At 36.7% G+C, this 18,867-nt stretch overlaps 1 protein-coding gene across 6 annotated transcripts in view; it reads left to right on the top strand.

Moving 5' to 3' along the window:
- Window positions 1-18,867, top strand: part of LOC129772810 (regulator of G-protein signaling loco) — a 112,234-nt gene that overhangs the window by 55,211 nt on the left and 38,156 nt on the right. Inside the window, exon 3 of one of the 6 annotated variants that reach the window (XM_055776288.1) lies at window positions 1,185-1,214. The exons of 3 other annotated variants lie outside the window; for them this stretch is intronic. In XM_055776288.1, coding sequence (XP_055632263.1) covers window positions 1,185-1,214 — 30 coding nt within the window. Of the gene's footprint in view, window positions 1-1,184; window positions 1,215-10,113; window positions 10,252-18,867 lie in introns of those variants that run through there. 2 more of the 6 variants (XM_055776291.1, XM_055776292.1) reach the window with 2 other exon arrangements.

The following is an 18,867-nucleotide window of genomic DNA, read 5'->3' as shown; positions in this document are numbered from 1 at the left end:
AGATTTTGTGGACTAACACAATTTTTTTCCCAGTTAATTCAATATCAAATCCAATTAGCCTTATCAACCAGCTTTCATTTGATTCCAATAACGTTACTGTAGAACCTTTCAATAGATAGATGTTGTTGTTTGAATGAAAAATTTCCCCTTCGTCTTTGATGATAAAGTGTTCGCATCGCAAATCGAAAGGCAGGTTTTTGGCACTTTTTTTTAAATCGATGCATAAAACTTGAATATTTTTTTCGTCCATGTAACAAATTATCTTTGTACAGTATTGGAGTTTTCAAAGCTGCCTTCCGATGCTTTAAAATAATGTAGATCCCATCTTTATGCGTTCATTCTATGTACAAAAAAAATTGTATTTTATTTGTAATGAAAAAATAGGAAATTACTTTACCCAATAGTTTCAATAAAAAAGCGAACAATCGAAAATTCATATAATCGGTCTTTTTCAACCAAAAAATGAATTTAATCACGATTATTATCATTTCATTTGTTCAGTGTTCGTCGAAACTTGCGCAGCCCATTTCCCGGGGCGGCACTCCACTTGGTTTATTATTTATCTGTAGACATTTGTTAATACCATGTAATGATTCGGTAACCATGTTCAACAACGTTAGTCAGTCAGTTTGGCCAGCCCCCGGGGCACGTGCAATGTGCAATTTACGTTTGTTTTGTCGTAAGCCGACAGACACTCACTTTCGCCGGTGTTGTTTCCCGAGGCACGCATTGTTGCGCACCCATTAACAAGTTCCTGTGTCTGTTGCTCCCAGTCCGGAGTTCGCGGTTTCATACGGATGCTCCCACTTTCCACATGGTAGTTTAGAAAGTAAATCTTGTATAGAAAAAAAACAAACGATTTGATTATATAATGAGGTTTTGTCTGCACTGGCAGGAAACGATAAAAAACATTGATAACGAAATAATACAAAAAAAGTTTTTGAAATGAAACATGCGTAAACATTGATTTCATTCAAAATCGGGAAAAATGTTAACTTGTCGGTAGCCAACCTGTCAGATTGATTGAAGTGTTTTATTTATATGATTGCTTTCCACGAAGTAATAAAAATGTTTATGTTTTATTGCTGAATGTTCCACTGCCAGCCCAGATGGTTTTTATCCGAAAAATTGAATTTTGTTGGTAAACCGAGATTAATATTTGGTTTTTGTTTTTTTGTTTACAGGTGAGTGAACAGGATTTGTTAACTGTAAATGTAAGTACTATTGTATGAAAAAGTTTGTGAAGAAATTGAATTGCAGATTGTTGGCTGTCTCAAAATGTTTACACACAACTGCATTCCAGTTTTATTAGAAGTTTTTTCCACTTTTCCATTTTTTTTTCATTGCGGCAATGTAATATTATTTAACTATAGAGCAATTTCACCCCAAATCAGCCGAAAAACAGCAACGCGATCCTTTTCGATTTTATTGAAACTTGGTACAAATGATAAAAGCTATCTAAAATCACAATTTTCATTATCATATGACCAATATTAATTACGATGAATTTTTAATAAGGGGGTATGCAGAGACATTGAACCTTTTTTCAAAAAACCGTTACTCAAAATCCAGATGTCCGATTTAAATATGATGTTTGACAAAGTTGTTAGTAAATAATTTATGTTGAATTTAACTTTTGAGAATGGTTTTTTAACAGTATATTTTAAATGTTATTTTACCCAAAACGGTTCATTTATTTCCCAACAACTTTGTCAAACATCAAATTTTAATAAGTCGTCTGGATTTTGAGTTACGATTTTTTTCAAGAAAGATCATTGATGTTGATTACGCCCTTTAAAAAAATAGTCGTAATTTAAATGGTCATATGATAATGAAAATTGTTGTTGTTTGGATTGTTTGTGTATATAAATATAAACGATACGATAATCGGAATCTGATACTCTAGGTGCATTTGAAATGTTTCCTCGGATGCAATAAAAATTATTGTTTATCGTTGTGTTTACAGGAGGATTTTATTTGAAACCTTTCCGAAGTAATTCTATACATTTCGTCCATCTCTCATTTTAAATTATGGATTCCAATAAAACCTTTTTTTTTTATTTCTACTAAAATCATTCGCAGAACCAATTCGGGGAAGTGCTACTTTGGAAGCAAAAATAATACCCCTCCCCAACCCCCGACAATTAGAATCGTCGATCGATAGCGGCATTCGTGAGCATTCGACAATAGAACTGCTTCTTTTACCAAATGGGATTGGAAGAGAAGAGCGTAGTACTAGCTCGCGAGACCATTATCATGCCACTCCGCAGTCACAACTAAATGGATTTCTTCCTCTTCTTCTTCTTCTTGTCGAATTATAGAGACTTTAAACGTTTGCAGTTCATCCGTTACTAACCCTGAGAAGGACCCTTGGGGACAATTCAATCAAAACTTCTTCTCCACCTGCCTTGACAGACATTTCATTGTCGTTCGACCCTCCTCAGCAGACCGTTTCCGCTTCAGCAAACATCAAACAACGTTCCTGGAATGGATTTCCGAACGAGCACCAGTTTATATACATATTTGTGGTTTCAACAGCCTGTTTGAAAATCAATTTTTAAGCTATTGAAACAATTTTCGGGTCAATAATTAATAAGCATATATTGCCGTTGTACATATAGTTGTCCCATGTTCCAAAATCAGCAACTGAGAAAAATGCTATCAAAGTTTTCTACCAGAAGCTTGAAGCGTTTCAGTTTAGCAATACACAGGGTTTTAAGGGTTATAAGCAGTAAACTATTGTTTGATGAAATGTGATAACATTCTCTCACTTTAATCGATCAATTCTGATTACGGACTTGAAAATTCATGATGGGACAGTCATGCCTAGAATATCAACATGGGACAATTGAACTTGATGTTTCTTTTTTAATACTGGGTGCAAAAAAAAAGTTTTTTTGTGCTTTTCTCAAAGATTATGCATAAAAATACCAAACATCAGCACAAAGGGTGATCTGCAGTACCTTTGCAGAATTTAAATCTCATTGTTATTAGACATTCGCTAACAAGGTGTACGCGTGTTCTGTTAAACTTTTTTTTATTTGTCTGAGAATTAGTTCGCTCTTCCAAACTAGCAATGAGTGCATTAGCCTGAAAGCGTGACATAAAAGACATGTTCTTGAACCGTTCATTTATTATGGATTTACAAAAATACATGGTGAAACAGTTATACCTGGAATATCGACATGAAACAATTCAGCTTGAAGTTATTTTTTAAAAGCTGGTAACAAACAATAAGTTTGATTGATTGTGCATAAAAATATCGTTTTATGAAGAAAAGTGAAATTCCCAAAAAGTAACATGGAACAACTATGCGTAGAACGTAGAACTATGCAGTATAAAGGTAATATTATATTATCAGGCACGTAGCGTGACCGGCACGGCACGTTTCATGCAAGACAAATATTATTGCGTGTGTTTCAAATGTGTATGCGTATACATAGCGGAACGGCTCCGGACATACACAGCACGTTTCAGACAAATGCATGAAGGAATTCTCGAATAGAATATTTTGCCTGTGCCGGGCACGAGCTAAACGGACGAGTAGCACCATACATACAAATCAAACGTCGAAGTTCGTGGTATGGGTGCGATCGTCGCTCTTCGGTACGACATCGGTTCAATCATCAGTAGCATTTCTCCGCTCCGTCTGCGCTGCCGGTCCCTACAGAGAAGTTGCTATGCCTGATGATATGAATACATCATGTATTTGTCTGCCGGTGTCGGTACGTACCGTTAACGCTACGTGCTGGATAATATAAAACGGCCTTAACTCTTAGGCATTTCATCTTTTGAATTTTTAATTTCTGGAGATTCGCGTCCATCACTGTTTTTATAATTACTTTTATTACTATATTTCTTGAAAGCATTCTACACAGCTAGTTCACATTTCTTATCAAACTTTTAAAATTAGTTTTCAATTTGTCATTTAACAAATGATATACTGTTGAAATTGTTGCTAGCGATGATTCTTTGGTTTAGTACAAGTTATGGTCGAACAACTGGATGTGTGAATATCAAATAACTAACAACCTGAATAGAAAAAAAAATAAAACAGAAACTTACTTGACGAAATATCTACTCACACTACTAATGACGGATTTCGCGCCAACTCGTCTATGGAAAGGGCTAAATATTTCTGGTCATTTTTTTATAATTTTTTTACTCGAAAATGGTAAGTCCTACAAAAAAGATCTAATTTCAAAAAAATAAAAAAAAATAATTGAATTGAAAAAAATAGATAAATTGTAGATAAATTGTAAATTGTAGATAAATATGTGCCCTACAATTCTTCCATACATCGCCACTTGTGCATATTTAAGTCAAAGAAGTTTTCCTAACAAAAACCTTTTCAAGATTTTTTCTTGAAAATTTTCAATTTTTTTAACAGGCAGAAAAGGATTTGTGATTATGATGACTGATTTATGGTTATATTTCAATTCAGAGAGCAACGACAGCTCTCAAACAATAGCCATCTGCCAAAAATCTCTTGATCGGTCAGTCAGGTGTCGAATAGTTGTTATAGATTTAGGTCTGTTAAAAGCCACTGTAAGTCACTGTAGATATGATAAAAATAAATGGATTGTATAGATATCTAACGGATGAATAAATTGGCTCTGCAGTTATTTGAAAATTACCAGTCGTGACCGACTGCAAATACGTGGATCGTTGAAAAAATAAGTTTCAGTGCCTCAGAAACCGCAGAAAAATAAATTTAGGACAAAAAACAAGGTAATTTTCGTAATCTACGTTTTATTTTATATTTTTCTACATAATCGTCGTAACGTTCAAGGCATTTTTCATAGCGTGGCGCGAGTTTTTCTGTTCCGAGCGCGAAGTGCGTAGCGTCCAACTTTTTGAAGTACGATGTAAATGCGTCACGAATTTCTTCAGTGTTATCGAATCGTTGACCGCCAAACGCCTGTTTCATCACCGGGAATAAGTGATAGTCGCTAGGGGCGAGGTCTGGGGAGTAAGGAGGATGCTCGAACAAGGTCCATTTGAATTTTTGCAATTGCTTTTGCGTTACACGAGCAGAATGGGGCCTCGCATTATCGTGGATGAGGAACACTCTTTTCGTTAATAAACCTGGCCTTTTGTTCTTAATCGGTCCAAAACTTCACAATAGTACAGTAATGAAACAGGCGTTCGGCGGTCAACCACTCGATAACATTGGAGAAATTCGTGATGCACTTACATCGTACTTTAAAAAAATTGAACGCTACGCACTTTGCGCTCGGAATAGAAAAACTCGTGCCACGCTATGAAAAATGCCTCGAACGTTACGGCGATTCTGTAGAAAAATAGAAAATAAAACGTAGATTACGAAAATCACCTTGTTTTTTGTCCTAAATTTATTTTTCCGCGATTTCTGAGGCACTGAAACTTATTTTTTGAGCGATCCTCGTATTTGTTGTCGGTCACGACTGGTAATTTTCAAACAACTGCAGAGCCATTTTATTCATCCGTTAGGTATCTATACAATCCATTTATTATTATCATATCTACAGTGACTCTTGACAGATACCTAAATATATAACAACTATTCGATACCTGACCGACCGATCAAGAGATTTTTGGCAGATGGCTATCGTTTGAGAGCAGTCGTTGCTCTCTGAATTGAAACATATTGTATTTGACTACAAAAACAAGCTGAAAACTGTACTTTAGCATTCAAGAGTCACCATAAATCCATTTCTACCTGTTATTGATTTTTTCTATAGCTGTACAAAAAAAAAAAAAATAGAAAATTTTCAAGAAAAAATCTTGGAAAAATTTTTGTTAGGAAAACTTTTTTGCCTTAAATATGAACAAGTGGCGATGTATGGGAGAGTTGTAGGGCACATATTTATCTACAATTTATTTACCATTCCATCAAAATCTGAGATGACCATTTTGAGAAAATCGACTTTTAGTTGTTGAAATGGATTTTTGACGTAGAACTACGTCTTTCATTAAGGGTATCAAATCAGAAAACAGGTCACGTTTTTATGAAATAAAGTTGACGTTAATAACTATTTTTGCTGCGAACGGATTTTGGCGATTTACATACTAAACGAATAGGAAATTCCGTAAGATTTGTTTAATATGCTATACACTTGAATCCCCTGGTTTGTAAATGGTTAAAATTCATGAAAACTTTAAGTGTTTCTATTTTCCCATACATTTGTTCTATCCATTTGAGTGCTTTCCCGAACAGAGATATCAATAACGAGCAACTTATCGACGACCAACGGAGGGGAAATCGTAGGATTTAAAGTCTCCGTGAACAAAGGAAAAGAAGAAGAATGAAGGGGAATACTTGCCTAGAGTATAAACAGTGGATCTCGCTGAGGCAAACCTTCATTCGGCATCGGACTGTTGAGTAATCCAGTTCACTTTGCTTTCGCTGCGCTTCGATTTAAGATTGGACCCCACCAGTGGTAATCCAACTTGGAAATCGTCGTTTGATTTTTCTGTTCGTTTTTCGCGTTATTCGTATCGTGTGTTCTTCTTTCCGCGTCATAAATTGGACGCTTCGCGTAGTGTGCGATGAGCAAGAAGAAGAGGAAGGCAGGCTCGAGCCCTGCAAAAAACGTACGCATTGCCAGGGGCAATAAAATTATGAGGTAAGCGTCATCTAATGATGCACGCGGTGTTGTTGCAGTGAAAAGCGCTCGCACTGAACCGAGCCTTCGCAAATGTGACACCGCACCGAACAACAGCGAAGTAGGCGATTTCGGCGCGTCGGTCGAAAATGTAAACGCCCAGGCAGCAACCAAAATCAAGCTCCCCCCGCTGGTGGTGAAGGCGGTCGCTCTTGACAAACTCATCAGCGATTTAGCATCGATGGGTGTTACAGCAGAGTACAAGCTGTGTGGCATAATTCAGTATTTTTCCAAGCAGGTTAACATTGTTTATTTTCCGTCTTCATAAGGGCTTCGTTGGTGCCTTTGAGAATGCATCAATGCATTAAACCGACGTTATGGCGAAGCAGACGTTAAGGTTGTGCACCAAAAAATTATTTGGGAATACCAAGCATCTTGAATGTCTTACTGGAATATTATAAGTTATTTGGGTTCGCGTGGCAGTCGCAAAACTGCCTTCAACTAGGATTGCATTTGCGCTGATATTGATCATAATGAAGCATTGCTACTGTTTTCGAGGTTGTTATTAACAAAAAGAGTTTATTTCTCTTGTTTAGTCATCAAGAAAGTAAATGTTCTGGAATTTTGTATGTGATTAGGTTTTGCTTGCCAGTAGCAAAACTTCCTCCACTAAGGGTGACAGCTGCGCTTCTCTCGAGCATGAGAAAGTAATGCAACTCTTTTTTTTTTTTTTTTTTTTTTTATCTGTATTATAATGATTTTCAACTCATTTGGTTGGTTCGTCACTTGTACTTCCATTTTTGGAAGAATGTCGGGAGTGAGAATTGAACTCGTGACTTTCAGCGTGAGAGGCATGGATGTTACCACTACGTCAGATCGCCTCCACAAATAATGCAACTCTTTTCGAGGCCAGTAATATTAACAGAAGCGTTTAATTTTGAGAATAGCGCAAAATGATGAGAAATGTTTATATTGCTAGTAGTTTCAAGCCACCAATGTATGGCTCTGTATGCATGCTATGGTGAACACTTGTTTGGCGCTTGGTTTACGCCTAGTTTGTACGAACGATATCTAGAGGTGCGATTCCTTTGAGGCAATACTGAATAACATGTAGCATGATATTTGATACTTGCAAGTGTTGTCATTGTTGTTGTTTACATGCGGTGCCAAAGATATATTGATGTTGTTATGAGATATGGAATAATGGTGCTGGTGCAACAACATGTATATAATCGACTGTAGCCGAGTCTATGTCAATTTCGAAAAAGGCCACCTGAATAGCCTTCGAGGTAAATTTTCAATGCATTGACATGAAATAAATTGCGACATACGATTGTTTTGCGAGGGCAAGAATGAATCATCAATCAATTATCGTCAACTGATTCTACAATGAAAAAATCATTTCAGAGATTATTCTACTAAGCAGTTGTTTCTAAAATTTCACAGTTTATCCGAAGGTATAAACAAACGACTTATATAAAATAACAGCCTAGTTCTACGTCAACAATGCGGTCGTATCTTGGACACAACCTCCTATAATTTTTTTCAGTGTAGAATTTCAAAAATTGTTTTTTCAGTATTTTTTCTGAAAATTCAATTAATTTCCTATAATTCTTGCATAGATAATTTTTTTTGAAAGACTTACCATTTTCGAGTAAAAAAAATTATATTAAAATGATCAAAAATATTTAGCCCTTTCCATATGTTAGTCTAGATAAATTTTCGGAGAACTAAGTATGCCAAGTTGCTTAATTAGGCAAGGCCTTCACGCCCAGAATGTTTAATTGAGTTCTGAGAGGGTCATGTCAACATCTGGTCGAGTTGGCGCGAATTCCGTCTAATATGTTTCATTGCGATCAATATAAACACCTTATAAAATGATCATGGCAAAAGATGAAGAAGTGAAGGTGAAGGTCATTCATTGCGTTTGGAAGAGGCACTATTCTAGATCAGCTGGCGGGCGCGTAGGAATGGCTACACGGGCGACCGGTAAACAGCGGAATACGCTCTGGCCACCCATGCTGTACACCATATCAAACATTTCGTTTTCTCTGTTATCAAATCCATAGCCAATGTCAACATTTGTAAACAATCTGTATCGAGTTGTCATCCACACTTCGTTTTTCGCTAAAGGCTTTGTTCGGTCCGGCTGCAGAAAAGAAATGCGATTTTGAGAGAAGAGCATAGTGTTTAGGCGAGCGAGGCCATCTTCCAATCACAACTAAACGGATTTCCGAGCGGGTGCCAGCTTATATACAGATTTGTGTTATTTTCAATAGCTTGTTTTAAAAACAATTTTGAGGGTATTGAAATCATTTGTTTTAAGGTTAATAATTCATAAGCATATAACGCGTAGATATTTTATCTTTCGAATAAAGTTGCTACTATACCATTTTGTTCAGCCGGAAAAGAGGTATTAACGCTCCAAATCTTGTTCCGGTGCAACGTTCTCGTTTTCAAAACTTTGAACGTATACCCCAGTGTAGAAATTATAGACGTATTCCTACGTCAAAGAAAAAAATGCATATATGTGAAATCTAATACTTATGACAGACATACAGCTGTACTTGCGTTGTACTTCGAAAATTGTATGTCTGTCACCATGTACAGCGCTAGAACCATGCAAGCAACTCGGTACAATCGCTGTACCTGTACTGACCTATTTTCCGCTGTACATGGCTACAGTTGTACTGTGCGCAGCGCCATAGACGATTAGTGGTGGGTAGCATGAACAAAACGAATCAAAACATTTGGTATACAATCTTTTCATTGACTTTCTCTTGAGTTAATAACTCAGATTGGAAACATATTTGTTGTGTTCGATAGTTTAGACGCTAAATAAAAACCTTTTTCATTGAAATATTGGTGAAAATACAATGCAATAAATTCAAACTTCTGATTGTCAGTCTGACATGCGGTACAATGTACAACCAAAGTATGTGTGTCATGCTATCGTGGTACCTGTACAACGCTGTACACGTACAGCGCTAGTACAGTTGTATGTCTGTCCATGGTATAAGGAATGCATACAACCCTGCTAGCAACGCTTAAAGCATCATCCACACAATTTCAACTCGCACATTCTGGTATTTACGGGTAGGATATTGAACCATTATCCTTGCAACTTGTTTCAAGACAAATTGAAAAAAAAAATTCATTTCGCTTTTGTTATCGTTTTCCTACTGTCATATGTTTGTTTTCCGACGTTTTCCTGTCTCCGAAGTTCACGAAATCCCGAAACGTTCATTTCATGTCCATTGCTGTTTTTATCTCTATGTTTCTCTCCGATATGAATTCATCCATATCGTAAATGGTCTTTTCCAGCCGTTTGTGTGTACCTCGCGTACCATGATATTGTGCTTGTCAGGAGAGCGCCGCATGAACTGCTTGTAGCTTACTCACTCCCCCAAAAAGGGAAAAAGAAGGTATTTAGAGCGAGAGCGAGAGCAATAGAGAAGGAGGTCGCGCACAGAGGCTCGAATGCGATCACTTCTGGGGATGGGATTTAGTTTCGCATTAGAAATCTTCGCTGTTGGAGGTGAGATTCGATTCTCGACGAAATCGTTGCACTGGTTTTTGCTTCGCTGAATATTGTGTTGCGGTCGCGGTCGCGTATTTGCGTTCTCGCGACATTATCGCCATGATCATCGTTCTTGTTGAGGAAGTATGTTATTTCGTTGATTTGTTTTCCGCAGAAGTCAGTCGCGAATGAGTAGTTCTGGAAAGCTAAATTAAAAAAAAGAATGAAATTTTCTACGAGTTAGTGTTGCGAATGGTTAAATGATGTGTGCAACAAGTGCTTTAATGAATAAAGCACAAGCGTTCAGTTAATCAGTTACCGAATACACTTCACCGAAAAAAAAGGCTCGTTTCATAACGTTCTTTTCAAAACGTATCAGTAGCATATATACGCGTGTGTAAGTGTAATAACAACTGTGCTCGCTGTGTTTTGCAAGTGAAAAACATTAGTTTCGATGAGCGCAAGTGGTGGCTGTCAGATCCAATTTCAAGTCAAAGTGTGAAACCATACAAAATAAAAGCCCGTTGAAAGGAGAACGAATGTGAAATCATCGTTGCTTCACCTCTAATGAAAATCACGGCGCATGAGATTGCTTTGTTTCGCGGTTGATAGCTACGGGAGTTCGATTAAAACCTAACTGTAGAGCATAAGAGTGTGGAGCGCTGTTCAGTGGGGGAGGAAAACGAGCGCAGATTTCCAAATATTCCATGGGCAAAACGACGAGGTTCCGCCCGCAATGTGCCTATGTGTGAGAGAGAGTGATGAAAATTGAAAAATTAACATAAAGTGATCGACAACCTTGAAAGGCACGGCGCAAAAATAAGGCAGAAAATTGAACGAGACACTTCGTTGATGATGGATGGTCGTCGACAGTGGAATCGAGAGAAGGTTTTTCCAAAGCTTGATACTGTGTGAAGGGAAAGCAAATTGGTAGACCTGATCAAATCCTATCTTATCGTAGATGATCATCTGGCTTTCGGCTTCAAGAGTTGCTTGTTGTTGTTGATAATGGATTGTGTGAGCCGCGACTAACGTGTGTGAAATTGTTTTTTTTGCTATGCGCAAAACTATCTCGCTTGAGAGCTTGGTTTTTTCTTCTATCGTTGTTGGTGACAAGATTTAGATGGAGCCACGGAAAGCCGTGGGAAGATCCGTTCGTCTCGGTGTACATTTCACGAATGTTTTGTTTGCTCTTGTGGGATGGGGTTGAGAAACTTTCTTTCCGAATCTCACCGGATGTTTTCTTGTTTGATGCGTACTTCCTCTGAAAATATATATTAGCCATTGTTTTATTCGCGGAAATAATAAGCGAGAGCCAACATAATTAGTGTTGACTGTACAATTTCGAGAAATCCAAAATATATATATTCTGTTGTGGTATACCGCGTTGTCTTAGTAAAATATTGTATCAAAAATGTTGTCCGACAGCAGAAACGAACGCATCGGATTCAACCGTAATATTCTGTGATCATTTTCTTGCCTCTCTGCAGTTACAACGGTCAATAAAAATTCATGCATAGAAGTGTTTCACTCGAGAGAAGTTTGATGTACAGGTAGCTAGGTTCCATTCGAAATAGCCGCCTCTGATTGTAGTTTTGTTTTCCTCTGTGTTTCGCAGTTTCATTTCTTCTGTTTGGTTTTTGTTTTTATAAGGGTAAATGTCCATGGTTGGACCGAGATTGATATAGTGTTTTGTCCCTCTGTAATGACTGTATTGTTCGCAATATTATTTCTAGTTTTGTTCCAAAACTTTTTTTTTTTCTTTCATGACTATAATTTTTTTCTTTCATGACTATAATTTTTTTCCCGTCGTTCGAATAAAATATCCATTATTTTACACGTTAAATACGTTAGAGACGTCAACTATCTTGCGTATTTCTATCTTGTGTATCTGTTACGCTTCGTAATTTCGGACGATTATGAATGTCATCTCATATCAATTCACGGCTAGGAAAGCAATGCCTATTTGAAAATTACCTTGAGTTTTTTTTACTAGTTGAACTTGAAGCGTGCCTTGCAGTGCGTCCAACTTAAACTAAACACAAATATAACTCGATGTAGCTATATTTGATGAATTGATTTTAATTACAAAAAGATAAATATAGTAACAATTTAATGTATTGTTCCCATTCGTTTTATTGCAATGCTGCTAGATTTACAATTAGTTGTTTTTGTTTGATTTTTTTTAAGATTTTGTCCGCACACACTATATTTCATTACACATCTCCGTCTCAGTCTCAGCATCAACATATAGGGGAAGGGTGGTAAAGACGAACACCTTAAGTAAAAGTTGATTCTTTTGTGAATTTCATAAAAAAAATTATAGCTATTTCACCAGAAAATGATAGTCTAGTCAAGTCTCTTTTTACAATAATTCGGCATTCGGGATGACAAATTCGGATTACGTTTTAAAAAACCGCTCCGCTGATTCGTCCATGATATCTGGTTGCACTTGCCAACGTAGTTAGTGGGCATCTTTTAATAAAAGGAGATAATCAAATTGTTTTCAAACCCTAATGTTTGCCTTTTGTCGGTGGAGTATCCGTCTTACCGCCTTGATTAGTATTTTATTTTCGTCAATATTTCTGGAGCAAAAATGAAAAAAAAACTTCACCGATGATTCGATAAAATGGAAGAGACGTGATGGTAAAACGTTCACGTAACGGACAATACCAAAAAAAAAACTCAACAATGAGAACCTTATTTTCTGCAGACGAAAATTTACAGCGAGCTTCTTTTTGTAGATACTTTTTTGTTTGTAGACTTTTAGTAGACTTTTTTGTTTTAATTTTCAATTTCAACAGAAGGCCAGCTAGGTGTACTCATTAAGTGTCAAAGGTATTTTCACTATATTGCAAATTTGTACATCATTGAAATTTAAAATAAAAATGTAATTTATCAATTATACAGTCCGTCTTTCCCGACTTTCCGCTACTGTTGATTGCTCTGTCTAGAGCGACACTGGAACACTAAACTTATTGAATATCCAAGTTGTTGTTATAAAAGAAATAATCCACAAACTCTACAATGCAGCACCTTTCGCAAAACGACAGAAGGAAATCCGTACTGAATCGGTTGTGTGTTTATGCTGACACACGAAGCAATGTTGCACGTGGATGACTAATGTAAACATCAACAGAAAAATTAACTCAGAATATAGAACTTAGTAGAATTATTTTACACAATGGATTCTCTCTCGGCGAATATTATCCAAGCTCTGTTTTGTACAGTTTTCTTTGGGGATATAAGAATGCATTCTGAAGCTAACAATTTTGCATGCCTGCTCAGCACGATAGTAAACCTGAAGACTGAAGAATTGTCGCAACGGGGGAGTATTTATTAAGCCACTTTTTTGTTTGTTCTGCCCTTAGATAGAATGATGCCTGACGGTAGCTAGGGCTACGCAATGGTATGGATATATCAAAATTGTGCTTTGGTGTCATTGTATTAACTCCGTTTTGAAACGGTAAAACTTGGGAAACAAGATTTGAATCAGTCAAATCGTGGTATTTAGCGTGTTCGGTTGATGTTTGATATTTTACAATTATTCAATAGTTTGAGAAAACATATAATTTCAGTAATTGATGCGTAGAAATATTTGTAATCAATCGATGTAAATATCTTCACGAGCTATCAAGAAATGGTCGCGTTATAAGCGTTCGAAATCATTCATTATTTCGTACACGTTCAGAGTTCAGATTTAATATTTTACATTATACTTTAATAAGGCTCACTGTAAAGTTTGAAAATCAAGGCTACGAATAAGGTTCGAATAAAAAATCTGAGCGTTCCATAACTTGGACCTCAAAATACCATAGCACCGCATTCGTATATTTATTTTGTTTGTGTTCCTAACATCATATTTTGTCATCAAGGCTAGTATCTTGGTGCCATCAGATTGTGTTTGGTTCCTCAATTCGACAATTTAGTTAGCAGAAACAATATGTTCAAGCTATGAAGAAAGCACATTTTCTGCAATACAAGGTGTCCAAGCATCCGAAAGACGCGCTCTCGGAGAAAACTCTGTTCTACGACCTCCATCAAAATCAGAAAACATTCTTCTATTCTCTCATTATATTATATTTTATATTATAAACTAGCTGACCCGGCAAACTTCGTTCCGCCCAAAATGGATTTTTTTTATTATCAATACCTTCAAAAATTCACGTTCGATGACATCTCAAATCGGACGATTCCTTTCTCGAGTTATGCGCTTACCCCTTTGCTTGATTAGTTCTCGGGATATGCAGAAAATTTTTATTTTCATTTATTTCTTTTCTTGAAAAAGTCATATATGGAAAAAAGAGGAAATTATATTTTTCGGACTATCGGACTTTCAAAAATCCTGACTCAAAAATGATAAAAATCACATTGCTGATTTTTGGATACCATATGTAAAAACAAACCTCAGTTTTCAAGAAAAAAATACTAAAAATGTAGCGTCCGTAGGTCCCGAAACCTTGTAAACTAGAAAAAACAAATACAATCGATAATTACGAGAACAAAATCCGATTTTTTGCGAATATAATATTTTTCCAAGAAAGACTAGCTAATTGGCTTTAACTTTGTATAACAATCATCTGAATCAGTCCAGTAGTTCAAAAGTTATGATTTTTCGTAATTGCATTTTCGCTGTTCGGAATTTGAGACAAATGTAATTAAAGATATCTTCAGTTTTATACCATGAACATGCATTTATAAATCAATTTTTTAGTCATGTGATAAAAGGCTGTATTGTATCCAAAAATTCATTTCATTTCGAGAAACAGTACCATTTTGAGTAATGGGACGCTGTTTAATGGCAATGGTGTTCGGAATTTGAGACAAAACGTTACAATGCAATGATGAAACAGCATAAAACCAAATGTTTCAGGTATTCAATGCTATTTGAGAGGTCGATTTAGGATCACCTTCCATAAGCAATCCTGATTTTCATTTTCATTCTTCGTGATTTTTGAACATTTTCCTCGGCAACACTGGATACAGCATATTGGTTGCAATATTTTTCATATCGTGTTTTTAACCCAAGTGATAAAATGCATTCCTCGGCAATTTTGAATGTCATGTCCATTTCGTTTAGATGGCCAATGTGATTCTAAATGGGACCCATTATAAAAAAGATTACTAGTTAAATCAGTAAGTTTTTTCATAATAACAATGCTGTATTTTGAATGAACCTTGTACACAGTGCTTCTCAATATTGATATGGGATTGATAGATCATAGTGGTTATCTCTGGTATTACGACATTGATAGTAATCTGTCTTCTGGCCTTTTTATCATGAAGAATTTCATGCTTCCCCAACGTTTTTAGTTACCATGAATTTTGACTTATTGGGGAAAACTCCATTACCCCATCCAACTTATTGGGGAAAACTCCAAAAATTGATGAAAAATGATTTTTGATACGATGTTACGATCTATTTCTTACGCGGGCAGTTCGTTGATTGGATTATATCGTCCTCACAACTTGACACCGAGATCGTGTGAATTAACACTACTGGATTGTTTTTTGAGCACATGTTGAAGTGTTGCCAATAAATCAGCAACACTTGATGAGCGTTAGTCTCAAGCTCCACTATTGTTGCCATTCCAGCGGAAATGGTGCACCGAGTCATCGAAAATTGCAACAAATGCAAGGTCAGAAGTCACGGTGCCCATTTGAGTGACGTTTTGTTCAATCAAATAAAAAAAATCCATCAAGTAAAGACATTTTGAAACATTTTAGCCAAAATGTATGAGTTTTATTCTAGCATAAGTTTAACTGTGACGAGCTGCTTAGGTTATGTTTGCTCTAATTTATTAAAATTCATGCGAATGTTTCAAACATAGCGGACATTCTTCGTTTATTGTCCATCCTTCATATTGTAATCTCACGCTTAAATCTATCGAAGCTCTAATTCATGTTACTCATAATAACTCTCCTTGGGGCATGTTTCAAATTTTATTTTCATCTATGAAAGCTAAATTTTTCGTAAACACCTTTATAATAATTTTCATCAGGCCGTCGTCAACAGTCTCGGGTAACCATTGAACGTCTCGCGTGCATCAATTTTCTCGGGGGCGATATTGTGTTACCTTCGTCAACACAATATAACCCCGTCACAGTGTAAAGACTCACAAGTGGTTTACATTCCGCTCGGCACCAGCAGGAACCAATATGGAACGGGGACGACGGTAACCAGTTGGGAAAGAATGTATCACGTAACTGTTTCCGTTCGGTTACTACTCTCGCCTACCGGGTCGAACAAAGCGTGTTTTACGGAACCACGGTTACAGCCGGCTGTCAGTTTAGCTTCGCGGAAACAATGCTAGAGGTGATCGTGGTCGTGGTCGAGAAGAAGGAGGGTGTGTAGGAAATTAAAGTTATTTTTTTGTGAAATGTGGAGAAATTGGTCACGGCGGTAGTGGCTTATTGTTGTCTTGTGGCGGCGTATACCACGACCTTAATTACATTCACCTCCCCCATCTCCCGGTTTTTATATACCGAGTACTTATAGGCACCGACCGTCAGTTTCTGAGGAAGGGAGAAATTCAATCGTATTAAACGCGTACCGAAGTTTTGTTTGTGTGTGTGTTCTATAATGATCGCGTCTAAGCCAGGCGGAAACAATCTGAAAGTCATTTCTTCCGAATTGAAAATTACTATAATGGTAAAGTAATGTTTATGGTGACTGTGGCGCGGAAAACTATGGGTTGAATGATAGAGCCTTCTATTTTTATGTTTTTGGAGGCTCAGCAATAGTTTACCGCGTGAAATGTTTAACCGAGTCGTCGTGATACGATGAAACTGCATTGTTATTACTGTCGGTACTGCGTTCAGACTGTACCATTTGGAGCATGATTGTTTGAAATATTTTTTGATTCGAAGATGATAATCTTAGTTTTGTAAATTGTGCTAGACGTTAGCTGATTTTAGTTTAATAAGCTATTGAATTGTTGGTTAGTAAATTCACCATTCAATATAATTAGATGTAAATTACATTTTGCAGAAAACATGCATTTTTATCATTTGTTAGAAATTGATGAATTCTAAGCGGGTTCAACAGGTCAAATAGATCTCGGATTTCTATACCCACATTTGACATTTCAATTGAAAACAATACGTCTCGATTGCATTTTGATCGGTATGTCTCGAAGAGGATCTATCAGTGCAACACAAAATTATTTTTTCATCGAAAAAATCCCGTAATAATAATATAATACACAATAATCTCACAAATTATTCAAGTTTTCCAACGTACCATAACTTCTGAAAACGGTTTGGTACTCGCAATTCAGTGTAGCCTTTCTGCAGTTTCGCAGGGTCAGATCATTCACGTAAAACCAGGGCACGAAATATTCGAAGATGAAAAATGAAAAACCGAATTTCCTCTCAGTAGCTTCGCTTCGACTAGGACTACTTCGGCATTAGCCGTTAACATGCCTTATATTGACTAGAAACGAATTGACGAGCGTTAAAAGCGAGGATGACTGATGAAATATTCCAGCAAATGGGTATTCTAATTGACGTGGAGAATGAATACAAATCTGACTTCAATCCACACTACTACCCCTCCTGACATGAATCTTGTTACCCGCGTGAAACGAAAACTTCATATCTGATGCAAAAAAGTAGTTAACCCATTAATGGATGTCTCCATTGTTTACCCACCGTGACCTCAAACCAACGAACTTAGGAACGAAACGAAACTTAGTTACCAGGTATGCCATGGAAGTCCTCGTGTTAGGATTAGTAAATAACGTGCAAAATAGCGTGCAGACTCTTAACAAAACGTAGTTCGTAGTTGTCTCCGAGTTGAATTTTGCGAAAAAAACATACAGAAAAAAGGATTTACTTCAACAAAATTCACAAGTTTGTCAGAGTTTCTGAACACAACACTGCACGCTATTTTGTATGTGTGAGTGATTTTCGTGTAGTATATGTCAAAACACGTGAAACTCAAACATCGATACACGCACACGTGTTACATGAGTGAGAGAAACGAATTCATTTTGGAGGGAGTCACTTCAATATGCAATGAACTCCATTTGACGGGGAAGAATGAGATGAGATAGTCGAGTTGTAGAATGAGATAGCAACTAAACGCCCGAATGACTGTTGAGTCATGTCGACGGAGAAACTGCTGGAAGCTAAAACTCATTTCCAATTGAATGCGAAGGCGAATTTCTTCATAGTCCCCATGACTATCCTCTGTTGAATATGACCCTGCGTAGAACAATTATGAATTGTTCAGTCCAACGTCCTAAAGCTTTCCACAGTTTGTTTTACGTGGTTCCTGATGTGTGAAGATAGTGCGTTCTTGGTCTTGAAGGTTGAAAGCAGGAACTTATCAAACCACTTGCGCTCAATTCTTTTCATGTTAGGTACCTCTTGCGTAAACAGCTTTGTATGTCGCTTATGCAGAATTTTGAATATAATAGCATACAGTTTCTGCATTTCGCTATTTTTATAAAAAAACGTGTCTAAGTAAACATAAATAACTGATTTTCTCATTGTTTTACAAAAGAAAAACTTACTATAAACAGCGTAACTTGTAAACTAAACGTCTTTTTTGTATTAGAGAGGCTTTTAACTTTGCAAATCATTCGTCTCTAAAAACGTGAGATTGTCATGAGTTTTTGACACGATCGATACGGACCTTACTGTTCGGTACGAAAGATAAAAAAATTGACTTAGAAAACCACATTTCACATTAAACCATACTGATAATTTTCTCCCTACGATATCCATTATAACAAGCGCAGCCCTTTTGAGAAA

This window comes from Toxorhynchites rutilus, chromosome 3, assembly GCF_029784135.1.
Source record: "Toxorhynchites rutilus septentrionalis strain SRP chromosome 3, ASM2978413v1, whole genome shotgun sequence".
In the NCBI taxonomy this organism is placed as follows: Eukaryota; Metazoa; Arthropoda; class Insecta; order Diptera; family Culicidae; genus Toxorhynchites; species Toxorhynchites rutilus.
This window is presented reverse-complemented; position numbering and strand designations above follow the sequence as displayed.